Source organism: Alligator sinensis, unplaced genomic scaffold (genome assembly GCF_000455745.1).
Source record: "Alligator sinensis unplaced genomic scaffold, ASM45574v1 scaffold32_2, whole genome shotgun sequence".
In the NCBI taxonomy this organism is placed as follows: domain Eukaryota; kingdom Metazoa; phylum Chordata; order Crocodylia; family Alligatoridae; genus Alligator; species Alligator sinensis.
The window spans coordinates 758,170-776,690 of record NW_005842670.1 but is presented as its reverse complement, the minus strand read 5'-3'; the positions used below and the strand labels follow the sequence as shown (position 1 = coordinate 776,690).

The window sequence follows — 18,521 nt, the reverse complement described above, 5'->3', positions numbered from 1 at the left end:
CGCCATGATCCGCTGGCTTTGCAAGGATTGCTCAGTGGGCCAGCAGCGGCAGTAGTCCCCCCGGCCCCCAACGGGCTTAGTTTAAAGCCCGGTGGAGCAGGTCAGCCAGTCTGGCTGAGAAGAGCCTCCTCCCTAGGGGAGAGAGGTGGAGGCCATCTCTTCCCAGCAGCTCGCTGCCTCTCTCGCCAAAGAGCGGGCTGTGGTCATGAAAGCCAAAGCCTATCTGACAACACCAGCGCTGCAGTCTTTGGTTGACCACATAGATCCTCCTGTCCCTTCTCAGCCCGTAGCCTGAGACTGGCTGACCTGCCAGTTTTATGTAAACTTATGCAAGTTTTATGTAAACTTAATGACAAATATAAACAAGTTTTAGTGTAGGGTAGTGGTTTTCAACTTGTGTGTGGTCCATGCACCCCTGGAGGCATGTGCCTCCCTGGATTTATGTGTGGGGCAAGGGCGGCTGCCTGCTGTGGGCTTGGAGCCAAGGGCTGTGCTAGCCTCTTCCCCATGGTGGGGCTGGGTCGGGGTGAGTGGGGGTGGGGCCAGCTCATCTGCGTGGAGCAGGCGGCAGTGGCGCTACTAGGAGTGGCTATGGGGGCGGAGCTATGGCAAGGGAAAGGTAGCAGAGTGAAGTGCTCCAAGCAGGGGAGGTGCTGGGGGGAGCTTGGTGGGCTATAGCCATCCCAGAAATCCCTGTAGCCACCCCTCCCAGCACTGCCACCACTGTCCCCCACCCCACCCCCAAATGCAGCTGAGCCCAGCCCCCCACTGGGGAGAGGCTGACACAGCTGCTGACCCCAAGCCCTCAGTAGGCAGTCTCCCCTTGTCCTATGCACAAATCCTAATTTGTGGTCAACCTAATTTTAAATTTGTTTTTTTTCATACATTATTAAAGTAGGAATGAAAAAAGTCAGTCTTTTATGTACATTGGTAGTGTTAGGTTATAAATATGTGACCCTGGTTGGGGAATTTAATTTAAATAAAATAAAATGAAATTGCTTCCAAAAAGATGGGCATGGTCTAATCACGCAACTGCCTTCAAAGAGTGTATCCAGGAAGGGATCCAGAGAGAGGAACATAGGACAGGTATACGTAAACATTAAAACAAGGGCTACCTTGATGGGGAAAAAATCTAGTTTTCTTGATCTGCTTTGCTGGTGCCTTACCGGGGCGGGGGGTGGTGTCAGTGGTCACTCTGACTCTTGTGCAGTGTTTGGTTGATCTCAAATCTTCTAAAATTGTAGACACGTGATTTCTAGATTAACTAGCAAAAGATGTGTGCTGTATTTTGGAGACGGATATCATTTTAATATATACTTACTTGTGAATGAGTAAGGAAAAACACAGGGCTAGATTCTCCCCTTGTCTCTGTAAATCAGTTATACCAGTAGAAGAGAAAAGAAAAGAAAACCCCAAAGCTCTTTGTCTTCAACCCTCCAGATATACACATTTCTAAATCTCTGAGCTTGCTTGCATAGTGCTGCTTCTCTTAGAGCAGCAGCCTCACAAAGGAGGGGTCTTTCCCCCTCTTTATCTCTGTGGGTGCTGTGGATCCAAGGGCAGGGAGATGAGACTGCTGTTGTGTTCTTGCTTCACTTCTGGAAGATTGTGTTCCTAAGTGACAAAATAAGTAAATCACAGATGCAAGGTATCTGAAGTAATGGTTAGCAGAGCACTACTTGGTAGCCAGGAGGTGCTGCTAGAAAGTTAGGGTAGGATTTTAAAAGATATTTAAATACTTAATGGGATTTATGAAAGCAAGCAAGCCAGTGATTCTCAACTAGTACTGTTAGGTGGGCAGACACACAAGATAAACCTAAAGATTTCAAATAGAAAGACCACAATAGGGCAGAATGTTTTTGACCCTCTGGATTCCTGAGTTGTTTGCAACAGAAGAATTGCTCTATTACTCTTCCGTAGCGGAGAAATGAGTGAAAATGAAGAGCTGGCGTTTTCTGAGTGGTGTTTGGAGTCTAGCAAGGGGTGTTTTGAGTCTAATGATGTTGAGAACCACTAACATAAGCATTGAAATCAATGAGAAGTAAGCACTTCTGAAAATCCCACTAGGCATCTTGCGTTTCTAAATATTTTTAAATATCTTTCTCTCAGTGTCTACAACAATTATCTGAATTGCAGTGTGTGCTAATAGAAACTGTTTCATTGTAAAGACTGGTGACTATGGCCCTAAATTGAAGTGGGTTTTTAAAAACACCACCTCAGTTTAGGGCCCTTTAAACCCCTGTGTCATGCACACACCCTGCTGACTTACCTGCCTCTCCAGCAGCCGGGAGGGGAGGGCGAGTTGCCGGCTGGTGGAGTGGTCCCTGGACTGTGGGGGGGGCTGGTGCTTCCCTCCGCAGCAGTGGCAGCCACCTGACCGCAGGCACCTAGCTCGGGTGGTCCTGGGGGGCACCGCAGCTGCAGAGGGAAGCACCGGGCCCCTGCGCAGCTCTGGCAGGCAGGCTCTGGGGTGGGGAGGGGGAAATAGATCAGGCTCACCGCATTACGCTGCTGAATTTCCTACAGCGGCTGTAATTAATTCACAATACTCCGCCGACGTATGCAAACGCCGACACCATTAAAGCGGTGCAAAAGCATTTAGCATGCTTTAAAGTGTTGTGCACACATGCCCTCATTTCACCTACATGCTGCCTATAACATCCAAAAGATCCTACCAGGAAGGGACTATTATCCTGTTTTTTATTTATCTAGCTGCTGCCACCATATTGTTGGAGTGCCTCAAGTATTTAAAAATTCAAAATGACAACAGTCTTGGTGTTTGCTGCCTGCAGAAAAAATAGCTTGTATACATGTATAAAGAAATTACTGAAGAAAAATGCAAATATTAAATAATTTGGGTCAGGTGGGGGGAGTATTTGTTTAGGGAAAACAGTATCTCCTAACAAGTTTGAACAACTGAAAATCAAATTGCCTGCTTTGTAGAGACATTTACAGTTCAACATATTTTATTTGGGCTTAGAATACTGTGTTCCTGCTTGAAATACCCACAATAGGAATTAAATCTGAATATTGCTGACCTCAAGAGTGTGCTTTATCTCATCCAAAACTATGCTATTTGGTAGCTTTAGAATCATTACTTTGGTATTTAAAACAACCACAAAGTGGCATTCCATGGTAGCTTAATGGCATGGGGCACTTCCAGTAGTGATCTGTTGCTCAACTTCAGTTGACTTTTGTGATTTAAATTGTATCATGTACAAAATGAGTACAGTACGTGTCAATTATATTTGAAGACAATATTACCCAACTGAGTCATAATGGAAAATGAAGTCAGTCGAACCTGGACCCAAGTTCCTTGGTTTTAATATTAACTAGTTATGAATCTGCTTTAGGCTTTATTGCAGCAATATCTGCTATGAACAGTCCTATCACCTTAACTTACAGAATTTGCTGATGTTAAGGGGTGCTTTGCTGTAATCGGAGATAGTAACAGTGTAGTAGAATTTTTTTCTAGTTATTCAGACTTGCTATGAAAGCCTTATAGTGCACGATGACTTAATATCTTAGTTAAGGCTGAAAGACCCTCCAGTTGTAAGCTCTGTTTTTCACTTTACCTTGCTAATTCCTTTCTGCGTAACAATTCTTGTTTATTTTCAGACCAACGTGATTTAAAAAAAAAGTGAAGTGAATCACCCAAGCTCGTTTGAATAGTAGTACTGTGAAGATCTGGGAAATGGTATCCCACTCAGCTCTGTTGAGGGGGCCATTGATCCCAATCTCCCCGAGCAAGGCCATCTCATGGATGGCCTGTTGCTTCACCAGCCTCTCGAGCATCAGGTATGTGGGGTACCACCAAGTCTCTACATCTTGCATGATTTTGTGCTGCAGGATATCTGGTCAGCTCTGCTTGTTTGTCCTGCAGCATCTTGCCCACCCCACCCCAGTGCTCCGGTGGAAGTAACCTGCCACCTTCCTGCCCTTGGAAATGAGCTTGCTGGCAGTGCTGGTGCTGGCGACATCACCGGCAGCCCTGTCCCCCTCCAAGGTGTCCCTGACAATGAGGTGGAACTTGTGTTCCATACGGCCAGTGCCAGCAAAGTTGGCATCACAGACTGCCTTGACGATATTGGCCCCATTGTTGGTGACAATGAACCTGTGGGTCAGCTCGCCCTGCCCAGCGAGCCACCCCTGCACCAAGTGGTTCATGACCCCTGTGATCTCGGTTGCCCTGTGGGACTCATCCATCGCCTCTGCTTGAAGGAGAGCCCACCGACGGCCTGACTGGTCGCACCAGTGCCCTGTGAGGGAGATAGCCGTGATCACCACCCTGGCTGCTTCAGATGTCTGAGGTGAAGTGTAAGGCCACCTGCGGCCCTGCCTTTCACAGCTCCTCCCTCAAGTACTCCCTGCATGCCTCATACAGGGATGATACCACTCTCCTACTGAAGGTGGGCACATGGTAGGATGGGGCCACAAGTGCCGTGAGCTGCCTGAACCCTGGCCGCTCAACTAAGAATAAGGGCTGGCCATCGAAAGGAAGCATCTCCCCAATGCTCTAGGTGATCTCGCTCGCCATTGCAAAGTGACCCACTTTCTGTCCGCCTTTCCCCCCTCTGTTCTGGCAGATGCTGTTGGCTGTCTGCAAAGCTCAGCTTGAGAAGAGGAGGGGGCTCAGCCAGTTTCTTAGTTGGCAACACTTGTAATGTCCTGTAGCTAGGGTGTTAACCGAGCAGCTGCAGTGTTCTGCTTCTGCAGGTGCCTGTGCTTTCCCTGAGAAAACACCATGCAGTACTTAACAGTATTTTCAACACCAGGTCTTTTTTTCTTTGTTCTGCCGTTCAAAACCAAGCTTCATATCTTATTTCGAGGTATGTTATATGCAAGAAAATATGGTAATTGTACTGGCTAGAGACCAAAGATGGTCTTATGATTAATGACCTGGACTAGAAGGGATTCAGGAGATCTGGGTTTAATTTCTGTCTCTACTTCCTAATAATTCTCTAGTACTTCCTGGGCTATCTTCCAGTAAATTGCTTCATTTTTTTTCTGTGCGTCAATTCCTATCTTGTAACATGGGAATAATGGCTATTTATGTTGTAACCTTTTGTTTTTAGCTGTACAAAAGCCATCATCTCGCTTAAAGTCTCTAGACTAGCATAATATAAATAATAAGCAACAGTTGTTAACTAATACTTGTAATGCATTTGAAATGTACTCAACTTTTCTCTCTCTTTAGGGAACAGAAATTTTACTGGCACCTGAAACTTGTGTTTCCCCACTGTCATGCTGAATACACAATACGAAGGTACCTGAATGTGATGAACAGATTGATGTCATTTGAAAGAAGTTCTCTCCAACTATTTTGATGTTTTCAGCTATGTCTTTTTACATAGTAATGTGAATAAATAAAGCTTTCTTTTTCACTCTTAATGAAGAGACCTTTAGGATTGATTTTTTTTAAGTTGGTTTTGTTTCACCTAGAAGTGTGAACTGAATATTTTGTTTGCACTGAATAGCGCAGCTTGTGTATGAAACGTGATACTTTTTGTTCACAAGCATGATGATATGGTGGTGTCTAGCCATACTCCCAACATCTTTTTATAAGCTATATAGTAAACGTGTCTCTCTGGTAAGATACCCATACTCTTAAACATAGTTGATAGAATGCCTGCAGTTTTGTCTTTTAACAGATACTACAAACTGCGTGAAAGTAGAAGTACAGATGTCATTATTGACTAATTCTTTGGTCATGTGACTTTGGGGCTAGAAAAATCTTAGTAGTTCCTCTCCTGCTTAATGCTGCAGGAACTGGATGTACCCTTTCCAGCCTCAGGGGTGAGTGGAGAATAAGAAGCAAGTTCTCCATTTCCTTCCAGGTGCCAATTAAGTTCTAGTGTTCAATGTGTGCTAGAACTGCTTGTGACATGTTGATGCGCATGTACTGCTTGTATATATTACTGGACTGGGCAGGATTATGTAAATACAGTCTCCTGAAATTGGCTTTCATAAATCATTAAATAAAATAGTAGGACTGGAAGAGATGTCAGGAGGTCATTTAGTCCAGTCCCCTGCACAAGGCAGGATCACCCTGACTAAACCATCCTGTCAACTGTTTGCCTAACCTACTCTTAAAAGCTTCCAAGGATGGAGATTCTGTAACTTCTTTGGGTAGGCTGTGCTAATGTATAACCTCTTCCCTAATGAGAGAGTTCTTCCTGATATCCAACCTAAATTTCCCTTGCTTCAATTTTGAGATCATTGCTCCTAGTCCTGTCACATATAGCCACAGAGACTAGTCCATCTCGTATTGCTCTTTGCATGCATAATGAGTCATAAATTATAATGCTGCTATTTTTCTTTTTTCCTTTTTTTGGTGAAAGGGTGCCAGATGATAAAATGCTAGGTGAAATCCTTAAGCATTATGTTGATCCAGTAGAGTCTGATCCTGTAATTCGTCAAAGGTAGGTGTGATTAGTTGTTAAAATAGCCAAACCTTTAAGAAAAATCTCTTTAATGGTTAACTTCCCACTTTTATTCCACACTCCACAAAAGTGAGTTACAATCTAATAATGCACTCTTCATCCTTGTGAAGAAAATCAACTTTAATACTCTTTGAGTGAACTCAAATAGCCATTGAATCTAAATCAGTAAAACTTTAAAAAATCAATTATTTAAAAGTAGAGATGAAATTAATAGCCCAATAGTCTTTGGATTTCTAGTATTACTTTAAATCAGAGGTGGGAGAAATGGCAGATCTGGCTGGTGGCTGGACTCCATTTCCCAGCAGCTCCTGCTCATGCAGCTCCTGGCTGTCTCCATGAAGACCCCAGGAGTGGCGGGCCTGTGACCGCACAGGGCCACAGAACCAGGGCTTGGCCCTGGCCCTGGCCTTGCGCTGTCATGGCCCTGTACTGTCAAGGCCATCTCCCAGGGTCTCCAGGGTGACCAGCAGGCAGTGCTGTAAGCAAGGCACACAGCTGGGTGGGGAGCTGCTCTGGGGCTGGGAAGACCCAGGATCTTGTGGTTGTGACAGCAAGGGGCCGGAGCTGGGGTAGAGCTGTGATCTGCTCCCTGCACGCCCCTGCCCACAGAATCCACACATGCTGCATGCGGGCAGTGGATCGCGGCTGTGCCCTAGTTCCGGTCCCTTGCTGTCACCACAGCAAGATCCTGGGTCTCTGACCCACCTGCCTTGCTCCCAGCTGTGGACCCATCCCAGCTGTCTGCCCTGCCCTCATGGGTCCTGCCTTCAGTGGTGGGTGAGGGTCAGATGGGCCAGGGTGCCGAGGCAGCAGGGCTGGTCCAGTGGCAGCAGCCAGAAGGAGCTGCTGCCGCAGGGGTGCTGGAAAATGGAGTCTGCCGCAAGCCTGATCCAGTCCATGGACCAGACTTTTCCTACCCCTGTTTTAAATTATGGCATTGTTACTTAAAGAAAAACAATTTTGGATCAGAGCCATTTTTATAAAATATCAAAAAAAATAGCTATCAGGAAGCCTGAATTTTCATAGACAAGAATACTGTTTTGGTTATTGACTTGTAAAAACATAGTACACTCTCTTAAAAGTAACAGATGCTTTAGACTGCCTTTTGATGAGACTGTCAAGGTACTATCAGTTATGACACATTTCCCTTTTTCAGATTAAAAATTTACACAATGTCTCCTGAGTCAGATGTGCAGATTTTAATGAAAGTAGAAAACAGGCAACATAACTCTGTCAGGTAAGAAATCTATTTTTGGTATGTAGTCTCAGTTTGTGTATTTTTAGGAAAAAAAATATTTGTTAAGTGTGTTTCATAATCATTAGTATTGTTGTCATAAAGGCTAGCATGTGTGTGTAATCTTTCAGAATAAATAATTTCAATCGAGATACAGGAAATTAAAAATAGTACTTCATTTTCTTTTTAGTAACTCATTGTCTAGGCCTGTGTAAAATTTATCTAAGTTAACCCAGGACACTTTTTTTTCCCTCAAGACTATTATCTGGTCAGATTTCAAACTCCAGTTTTTCTGAATGCAACATTTTGAAACTTTTTAAATGTTTTTAGAATTGTATTATTTATTGCACTAGCTCTGGACTACAAAAAATCTGAACCATCAAAATTTAAAAATGTAAAAGCTGAAGAAAGCTATCATATTGTGAAAAACTATTTAGAATACTCAGCCCTCCTGTCACTGTTTATTGTAAAGGTTATGTACTAGCGTTAATACCATATTGTAGTGTGGTTGACCAGTAATTCTTAGTTGAAATTCCTAAACTGCATTCCTTTCTTCATCTGTAACAAGCATAGTGTCTTCTAACTAGTCCCTGAAATTTTGCAACCCATTCTTTATTCTTTTTTTTAAAAAAAGGGCACTAGTGGTGATTAAAAACAAACCAAAAAAAAAACCCAACCCTATGTTTGTTGTAAACGGACAACCTATTTCCTCCATGATTCATTTCATCATACACCCCAGGCAAGAGTGAGTGAATGATATAGTCTGGAATTGAATGACAAAATGAAACTACAAATTCTTGATGTTTTCTCTCAGACTGCATGTTAATATCTGTAACATCGGTCACTAGTGTCAGCTAGCAGGTCTGTCTTTTCATATGATGTGCCAATTTTTCATTTTGCTTTTTTAAAGTAGTAAGAAGCCTTTGTCAAATTCCATTTCAATTAATAACCTGAAAAAGATGCATCTTTGATTTAAAAAAAAAAAAGCAGCTAAATTTCCTTTACTGTATTTTTTTTATTAAAATTTTTGAATATTTTTGCGGACTTCTCAGCTAATAGTGGTCTTTTGCTCAGGTTGGAGAGCAGCAAAAGCATGTTCCAGTTGGTGGTGTTCCATTCTTTGACAAGGAGCATGTGTGCTGCTGAACTTGCCATTTATTTTTTGCTTTTACTGATAAGACTCTGCAAGTCCTGGAAGAATAGTGTGTACTTTATGAGGTTCAACTGCTGCAAGAAGTTGATATTATAACTGGCCATCAAAATAATGAAACTGCTTATGTGCTAGCATTTTGTGTTTACAGTTTAAAAATAAACACAGAAATGTAGTGTTTTCCCTCTAGTATGTTTTAGTTAGAGTAATCATAGGTGTAACTGTTGTAGGTACAAAGCATTTGGGCAAAAAAGGTGACTTTTATTCACAGAGATGGATGCTATGAATTCATTCTTTTTAAAAGAAAGAGGCTTCTACAATACAAAAGGATCAGCTCTGTAATACCAGCTGAAAAATTAACCCTCTTGCTAAAAGTGAAGAGACATTGAAACCTACCAGGTGACTGAAAAATTTAGCATGGTTCTAGGAAAGTAACCAGGCTGATATCAAAGGTGGCTTCCTGCTGTGCAGACAGGTTTAAGAGAAAGCCAGCCTCTTAAAGGAAGGAGCGAAGCTGAGTCTCTCACATGACTATTTAAGAAGTCATCACTTAGTGGACACCATCAATTTTAAACTGCCCTGTTTTATACAAAATCTTCAGTAATGCCAGAAGTGGTCTACCAAATCCTGCTGGCATAGCTGTGCTGATAACTGGAAAAAGTTGCACCTTCGAACTGACATAGCTATGCCATTAAAACTGCTGTATGGATGCATTTAAGTTGACAGCAGAGGGTTTTTGGTGGTTTAACTTGTGTTTGGAGAGGTGAGGAAGTTGTTAGCTACGTACACTGCATCTACTCACAGAGGCTGTGTTGATACCAGTAGTGTAGCTAAGGAGAGGGAGCGACTGGGACTGCAGCCCTGGACAGCCACTTTGTGGGGAAGAATGGGAATGTAAAAATGCTGCTGCCCATGTACCCTATTATGTCTCTGGCTGATGTGGCTGTGTTGACATAATGTATAGATGCATTTACAATAGGAGCCTATGGTACATCCAGAGTGGGTGCAGTGACATGACTGTGCCCCACTTTCTATGTGGCAGGAACAGCAACTGGGAATTTTTTAAGTCCTGAAGAAGGTAAGTATTCCACCCTTGCTTCCTCTCCTATGCTCAGAGGTATGTTCCCTCCTCTCCCATTCTTCCCTCCCTTGCCTACCGCTGATGGTTTCCTGTAGCCTTGTGGGCAAGGGTAGCTCCTGTCCCACTCCAGCCAAGTTGCTCAGCACCTTGGCCCAGCCCAGGACACTTACAGCAAGTGGGCAAGTTCCCATTCCTGCCTACTCCCCACCAGAATTCCCCATCAGCCCAAGAGCAGGCATGGGGAAGGGAAACCCACACATCTACTGTGGTTGCCATTCTAGGCTAAGCGTAGCCCCTGCACAGCCCAGCTGATGTGGGGCAGAGTCTTCTGTTGCCCCAAAGACAATATGGACAGCAGGGGATACCAGCAACGGCAGGCAGATGGGGAATGCGAGGGGAGGAGATGTGCCTCTGAGAACAAAGGGGAAGGGAAGTGGGGGGGATGCTCACCTTCTTGGGAACTTAAGTCTCCAAGTGCTGTACGTGGGGCATGGTGTGCATATCCCAGTGGGGAGGAGACTGGGGCTGGAGGATGTAACAATTGGGAAGTAACAGCTGCTGCCCTTCCTTTAGAATGACTCCAAATGTACATGTGGTCAAAGGGAATCCAAGTGGGGTGCAGTGGTATCACTGCACTCCACTTTAGGATTGCAGTGCACCGCAGGAGCCTCTGGGGACCTTTAAGGCCCCTAAAGCAGATTAAAGTCTTCCCTCCCTTCCCCTTCCTGCTCAAAGCCAGGCCTTCCCACCCCACCCCTTGCCTGCCTTTCCCCTGTCCTGCCCACTGCAGGGAGGCACCAGAGCTGTTCCTGCCTGCTGCACAGGGACTAGGCTCAGCTGGGGACAGGGACAACAGCAGCAAGGAGGGACAGGGGATTCCTGTTCCCTATGCCTGCTCTCAGCAGGGTGGGGAGGAAATACTTTTGCCAGCTCTTGTTACTTTTCCCTCCTCAGCTGAGCCCAGCTGTCTCTGGAGCTTCTGCTCCCCATCAGTGGAGAAAGCAGAAGAGACAGGCATGTGAGCAGGAAAGGAGGAGGAAGACAAGAGGAGGAGGCATATCTCTGAGCAGGAAAGAGAAGGGAGGGGGGACTCTCACTTTCTTTAGGGACTTAAAAAAGTCTGCATGTGCTAGCAGGGGGTGCAGCCATCCCCACAGTATGGGTTAATGCTTCTGCACCCCACTTTGGGAAATCCTGGATCCACCCCTCCCCATGTCCACACCCCATAGTTGTAGTAACCAAGGTTCTAGCTAGTGATTTGCAATCAGGGTGCCATGGCAGCCAAGGTTACCACAAGATCCTTTCAAAGGGACCTCAAGATGCCACACAATGTTAGTACTGTTAGGCGTGCAAACATTTCAGACCCAAACAGAAATCCAGAGTGTGCGGGCCGGGAGCGCCCCGAGCCCTTTTTCGCGCTGCACGCGGGCTGTGGCCAGCAGCCCGGGCACGCGGGGGCGGAAAGGGGAGGCTTTCGCTCTGGAATTAGGCACGGACGCGTATCGGTAGTTTAAAAGATTGTTTACTTACACCGAGATGGCAATGGTGTAGGCTGGAAAGCTTGCTTCAGTTGCAGTTACAGAGAAGAAAAAGGAAAGAGGCGGACAAGAGTTCTAGACTCGTGAACTCTAGCCCAATCCGGCTGAAGGCTCTGAACACGCGAGCCCGTCGCGTCAGCCGAAGAAAGTACTCGTCCGGAAGAGCTCTGAACCAACTCACACGAAGTTTGCTAGGCTCCGTGGGTCCAGTTCTTTTGCGCGCGGGTGGGGTATGTCTAGGAATTCTATCGGCGACGGGGAGAGGCTAGAGATTGATCAGATCTCCGTAGCCTGCTTCAAATGCACTGGGTCCGTGAGGATCCGCAGCGCTTAGAGGTCTTCACACAGCGTGAAGTCTCCTCCTCCCTTGTTCGTGGAGTCCTCCAACTTGGGCGGAAACCACTCAAGCCTCTTATACGGCTAGCAAGCCAATCACTAGCCGCCACGTGTGAATAATTTAGAACTGGCCAATAATGGGACCCAAATCTACATACAAATGGCGGGAACTCTTTGCAACGAGCATTTCTGTGCTGCAACATAGAAATGCACCCTGCAAAGAAAGCTTCAAATCGGCGGGAAATTCTCTCTTGCACCGGGGTTCTCTTTTGCAGCAGAAAACTCCACCGTGCAAGGAAGCTTGCAATTTAGCGGGGACAATTTAGCAGTGCCGAAGCACACACAAATAAAAATCACACCCTTTGGGTTGTGACACAGAGAATTAAATTCTTTCTGGCTTGTTGTGATCTTTCAGAATTGTTTGCCACAGAAAAGGTTGCTCTGTTGTTTTCCTGTAGTCAAACAGTGGGTGAAAACTTAAAGCTGGCATTTTTTGAAGGGTGTCTTGAATCTCACAAGGAATGCCTTGAGTCTGAAAAGGTTGAGAACCACTATTCTAAGCTATAGCAGCAGAACACAGGATCTTATTAGGATTACAAGGATAATTATAACAGAGATATATTATAACAGAGAATATAACAGAGAATATTTTTTCCCAAGTTAACTTTGGGCGTTTATCAGAACCTTATAGTCAATTACTTTCTTTTCTTGTTTGCATTTTGTACACAACAAAAAATATTTTCAAGGGAGAGACATGACTGTAAAAGCAACATTTAGCGAGCTCAGGCAGGTGTAATATTTAAAACTTTTTTCTGTTTGTTTAAGTGTGTTGGTTTGTTAAAATATCAAGTCCTAGAATAGCCTTGTTTCTTTCACAGTGCTCTTGCTGGGTGCATCAAGGGAGATGAATACTGACTGTTACCACGTTTTCTCCCTCAGCTCCCAAGATATCTGTGCCTGTGTAAGATTAGCATTAAACAGCCTCTTCTGTCCTGGGCAGCATACCAATAATCCACTGCTGCTCTGCCCACCATAGCTGTGATTAAGCTGGGCATTGTTTCAGCAGTGTGGAAGGAGCCCTTTTGCCACCTAGCTGGGGGGGATGTTGGTGGCGGGGGAAGGACCAGGAGACCACACCAGAGTACATCAAGTTCCTTATGAATAGTTTATTGTTCAAAGGTCACAAAAAAAGCCTTGTTGAGAAATATTGGAAACAGGACTTTTAAAGATACCAAATCGGATGTAGGCTTTTAGGCTAAGCAGGGTCTTTTAAGACGATGCTCTTCATAATTACAATTATATATCATTAAAGGAATGCAGTTGTGTTTCAGAGAACATCTAAGTAGGATTATTATAGGTTATAAAATGTTAGGCTTCTACTTTCAAGATGAGCATGGTACAGAAGGATTTCAGTATTTCCTGAAAATGTTTATAAAATAGAAGTTTGTGGTTTAGTTATGGCTATTTCATTCTCTGGCTCCTGGCAGACGACTATTTTAGATTGTATGTTGTTTGTAAATGTTAGGCTATAAAGTGTTGGTTTTTTTCAGAAGTATATGTTTGCCAATTACTATGTATTTTTACTTGAACTCTCGGAACTCTAGTTAGGGCTGTGAAATAATAGGTAACTGAAGTCAGTGCTGAATAGTTAGCGTAGGTAATTGGTTAACAACATTAGACTTGTTTTCCTCTTTTTGTTTTTACTCCTTTTTATGATAGATGGTAACACTACTGGGACCTCTCTTATCTGAGAGAAGCCTTTATTTTTGTTTCATGTTCTCTGCTGTCCTGGTAGAAAATGGCTTGCTGGATTTCTTTCAGAATGTATGTGTATTATTCCTTAGTTGTTTAGAATAGTCATTGTGTGATCTAAAGCATACACTTCCATCATCATAACTTAGCGCTGTAGAGCCACCAGATCGTTTGACTGGTTTCTCAGTTGGCAGGTAGCTTACAAGGGGTCTGATGGAGGGAGAATAAGAAATGTCCATGTCATTCTTCCTGAACAATTGGACTTTTTTGATTTGAAAAAAAAAATTACTTTTTTAGGTTGCTAAAATAGTTTTCCATCTGAGGATGATGTGCTCTGTCACCTGTTGTTATGGAGTGCTCAGTTTACGTCCATGGGTGAAATCATTCCAGGGGAGTTTAACTTCTGCCTCTTGGATGAGTTTTACAGTCTGCATTCTTTTATAAAATAGTATTTTCTTTCTTCAAAATAAATTAATGTCCTGTCTTTAATCCTTTATTTGAGATGCCTTCAAAGTGACTTCATATGGTAAGATTATTGCTTTTTCCACTAAGGGAAGGAAAAATACAACAGCCAAATTATACATTCTGGTTTGGGAAATACACCTTCTCATTTTCCTGAGATGGATGCCAGAATAATATTTTTGCCTGAAAAATTCAGATATTAATGTAATCAATTTGATGGTCAGAATAGTTCAATCAGAAGAGTTACCTGAGTCCTTACAGGTTTATATTTATGTATACCTACCATGGTTAATGCTTGAGGAAGCTGATGATAAATTGTTCACATGGTATTTTCTGATAGCATTTTGTTAATTTTAACATTGAGTATAGCGAATTTGTTTACAGGATTTTTTTTCTAAAAAAATTCAGTGAAATAAGTAGGTTGTAGGGTAATAAAACCATAGTACCAGGAGGTCTACTTTTCCAGGCTAAATAATTTTGTGTGAAACCAGTTTAAATATTTATCTCTGGTTTTAACAAGAGTTCTTTCTCATTCGATTACATTAAATAACCTTTGAAAAAAGTAAACACGGATCCTTTTATCTGTAACATTTCTTTCTAGCCTGCTAAATGTTCATGACTGTTGTCAATAATATACTTTTTTTCAGAATAAACTGTCATGGAATGAAGTATATTGTCTTAACTCTTTAGGGTCTTTGGTCCTTTTGAAAATACTGCTAGGTAGCTATGAGCATTTCTAGATGCTCTCTTACCTTTTGAAGATCTGGCCAGGCAAGCCTAAAAGCATTCTGTTGACGTTAGTTGGCTTTGGGTTGTGTCCCAGAAGGAATTGGAATATTGAATAAAACTGGATGGTATCCTACTAGTAGTATTCTTAATGCAAAACTTCCATAGACTTTAGTGGAATTCACAGATTCACAAAGCTGCAGTATTGAAATCTACATTTTTTTCTAGTGCAAGTCACATTTCCTTGCTTTTAAGAGGTCTGATCATGGAAGTATTCTTTGTACCAGTTCCAACATCAGAGTACACCTTTATAGTCTTTAGTGACAGTGACTAATGCATAGGGAAAACACTCAGTTCTGGTGGGCTGAGGAAAAGAAGTCTGTTCAACAGGCATCAAAAGTGCTTCTCGGCTAACTTGCTTTATGCTGGTGGCCCTCTATTCTGCTTTTACTGACTGACCCAATGCAATCACTTCCCAGAATTTTGGATGTTGTTAGTAATTTTGGAGCACTTTCCTGTCTCAGGATCAACTGGCAGAAGTTGGAGTTATTTCCCTTGAATAACTTTTATTTCCATGCCCAGAAAACTTGCCTCAGGATTAAAGACACTTTAGAATCTGTAAGTATTATGCCATTAAGATCTCTTAAATTAAACTCTGATAAATTCAGACACTTAGTGCAACTTTATCTCTTACAAGTGATGAACATCCAAGAAAAAGGATGTGTTGGGATGCCCTGTGGCTTCATAAGAATGTATTAGTTTTTATTTTTTGTTTGCTTTTGAGCATGCACATTATAGTTGATTCTGAACAAATATAAAGTTTGCACAAGTAGGCTATTTATCTTTTAAAAAATTGAGATACTTTCTGTATAGGCTTTCAGTTAAAATAATTGCCACAATCGATGGTAGTAGGCAAAAATGGAGGGAAACGTCAATTTAATTGTGTCCTTCAATATTTTTTTCTTTTGTTTGTATTCAGATATGCCCCTTGAGCTTCATAAAATTGTCTTGGAATTCGAGGCATAGGATAAACCATAAGGGTATTTATCAAGAGGGATTTTCATATACAACTTTAATGGTTTCTTTATTTTCCTATCATCAAAACAAATCCTTTAAGTATCTGGCATTCTGTGAACACTTAAAGAGAGTAAGTAGTATCCTTAAAGATTATTGAGAAAAACCTTGAACGTTACAACAAACAGTGTAGGCATTTTCTTAATTACTTATATCAGCCTCCTTAAATAATTTGCTTTATGCTGCATTATTGCTTGTAATTTTGTTGATGTAAGACTGACTACTTGTGCAGATAATTGGTACTTTTTGGTCATATACATATTTACCATTAAAAATGGTAATTGCTCATATACACATTTACTATTTAAAAAATAATAATAATTTGCATGCCTATTAGTGTTACATTGTTGAACCAATTCTTACCTGTCAACTGTTGTGAATTGACACTCAGTATACTGTTGTTTTCATAGTTCAGCAATTCAGGCTGGCTATAATATAGATTTTTTTCAAGCATTTTTTTCTGGGGGCCTCACTTTTCTGTGAGTGTTATAAATGTCTTTTTTCATGACTCCAGTTTCATATAGGGCCCGATTCTCCCATATAGCTGAGCTCCACTTGGTATAGGAGAGGTACAGGTTGTGGATACAGCTCTCTGGCTGAGGGTCTTAGATTTGTCATGAAACCCAGCCTAGGATCTGTTCCATCTTGTGCCAGTGAAAGGCAGAGCAGAATAATACCACACCCCATCTGGTACCCAGCACAGAGTGAGTTCTGCCAGCTTTATATAAATAGGAAGCTTATTTATGATAGCTATTCTCCACTAGTCCACTACGGATAGTCTGACTGCTTTGCATTGCTCAATGGAAAATGAGCATTGTCTTCCTTTAAGCATAGTCCTTCTGTCTCTGATGTGTTGTACTGGATTCTTCCCCAGTTTTGTTTTTTATTAACATTTTCTTTCCTTTACCATTTCCTATTGCTTGACGTGCCTGTTAAATTCATCTGTGGTTACTATCTTCATCCCTAATGGTTGTTTGTTGCCCCAACCATTTTGTGTTCAGCTAAGGTTCCGTTTGCCTTTTCTTTCTCTGAACATTAGTGTCTGTTCCTTTAATACCTAACTTCAATTCTTTGGCTAAAGAAAACAATAGAAGCACCCGATTCTGAGACTTGCAGTTTTTACTGTAAAGATTATCCCTTTTCATTCCCATCCATTTAAATTTTTACTGAAAATCATACATTACGCAACACAGATTGGAAACAGGAATCTAGTCATGCTTGACTATAAAAGTACTCATAATCTGAAGCTTTAGTGTGCATAGTTGAATGTTCATGATATCTTACTACAATTACTTGACCTTTTGATGTAATCCAGTTTAAACAGAATTTGTCCATCTTGCAATCTTCAGTAATAAGTCATATTCCCCAAAAGAATCACTTTAAGAACTCTTTTGTTTCCATTTTTTAAATAGCATTTAGTGCCCAGTAGTGAATCCTACTGGATTTAATGAACTTTAAGCCAGGGGTTCCCAAACTGTGGCACACATACCCCTGGGGGTATGCAAGACATCTCTGGGGGAGTACACAGGAGAAATTATGTAATGACAGATTTAATTTTCATTATAATAACACTTGTCATTTAAGGGGTTCAAATATAAGATGTCTGCAGGTAGGGGTACACGGGCAGCTGGTAAATCTGGAAGGGGGCACACAATAAGAAAAAGTTCAGAAACTTCTGCTCTAAGCTGTTTGTATTGCAGTAACACCTAAAGGTCTCAGCCAGGGAGTTAGAGCCTTAGAGTGCTACTCTGTACAAAGATTTATTACAGTACTGGCCCTTCATCAGGTTTGTTTGTTTGTTTTCTTACAGCCTGTATATACGGTAGGTGGGCAGAACACATAAATGTAGTGAGCATATGTAAGGAGGGAAGTGAGCAGTATAGTACCATAAGCTTTAATTATGGCTCGCTATCTAGTCATCTTGCAATTTTATAGAGTAGTGGTGCTCAAGCTTTGGGCCCTGTGGGCCAGATGAGTGGTACAGGGCCAGTCTGCGGGCTGGATCAGTACTTATGTACCCAGATAGGGCTCTGGGGCCAGGCGCTGCTCCTGCCCAGCATCACATGTCTGGTTAGGGCTCTGAGGCCTGCTATCTGCCTGGCCCCATGTACCAGGATTGGATCCTGAAACCTAGCACTGTCCCCTCCCAGGCTCACATGCTGCGATTGGGCCCTGGCAGCACTGACTGCCCCTGCCTGGCCCCATGCACCAGGATCAGATGCCCAACGTAGCATGCAGGACCCAGGGATTCCCACGGGTCCTCCAAATTTCTGGACCCAATGTGACCCTCACAGCCTGACCCATTGCCAGGGGCCAGATTTGGCCTACAGGCCAAGGTTTAAACACCCCTCTTCTAGAGGCATCTGAGAAGGCTTTTGATAAGCTGTACTCATCTTTCATCTATGTGAGCAGCTCTAAAATCTTTTTACATGGGGAAAGGGAAGAGATTCTTCCTTGACTTGTAAGAATATATTAGCTGTTCATGTTGGTAGAGGGATCTTAATTTGGGACACATGAAGAAGTTACCATTAAAACAGAAGTGAGTATTTTGATTAGGGTTACGATATGTCTGGGTTTTCCTGGACATGTCCTCTTTTTTGGCCCCCTGTCCTCGTGTCCGGGTGGGTTTTTGAAATGCAAGCAAATGTCCAGCTTTTTCATAGATTCATAGATGTTAGGGTCGGAAGGGACCTCAATAGATCATCGAGTCCGACCCCCTGCATAA

The 18,521-nt window shown here is 42.7% G+C and overlaps 1 protein-coding gene across 1 annotated transcript in view; it reads left to right on the top strand.

Annotated features, from left to right (window-relative positions):
• The window catches only part of ZNHIT6 (zinc finger HIT-type containing 6), a 56,772-nt gene that overhangs the window by 13,298 nt on the left and 24,953 nt on the right, over window positions 1-18,521 (top strand). Inside the window, exons 6-8 of the mRNA XM_006033856.2 lie at window positions 5,198-5,266; window positions 6,342-6,422; window positions 7,600-7,680. Of these exons, the coding sequence (XP_006033918.1) occupies window positions 5,198-5,266; window positions 6,342-6,422; window positions 7,600-7,680 (231 nt within the window). The remainder of the gene's footprint in view (window positions 1-5,197; window positions 5,267-6,341; window positions 6,423-7,599; window positions 7,681-18,521) is intronic.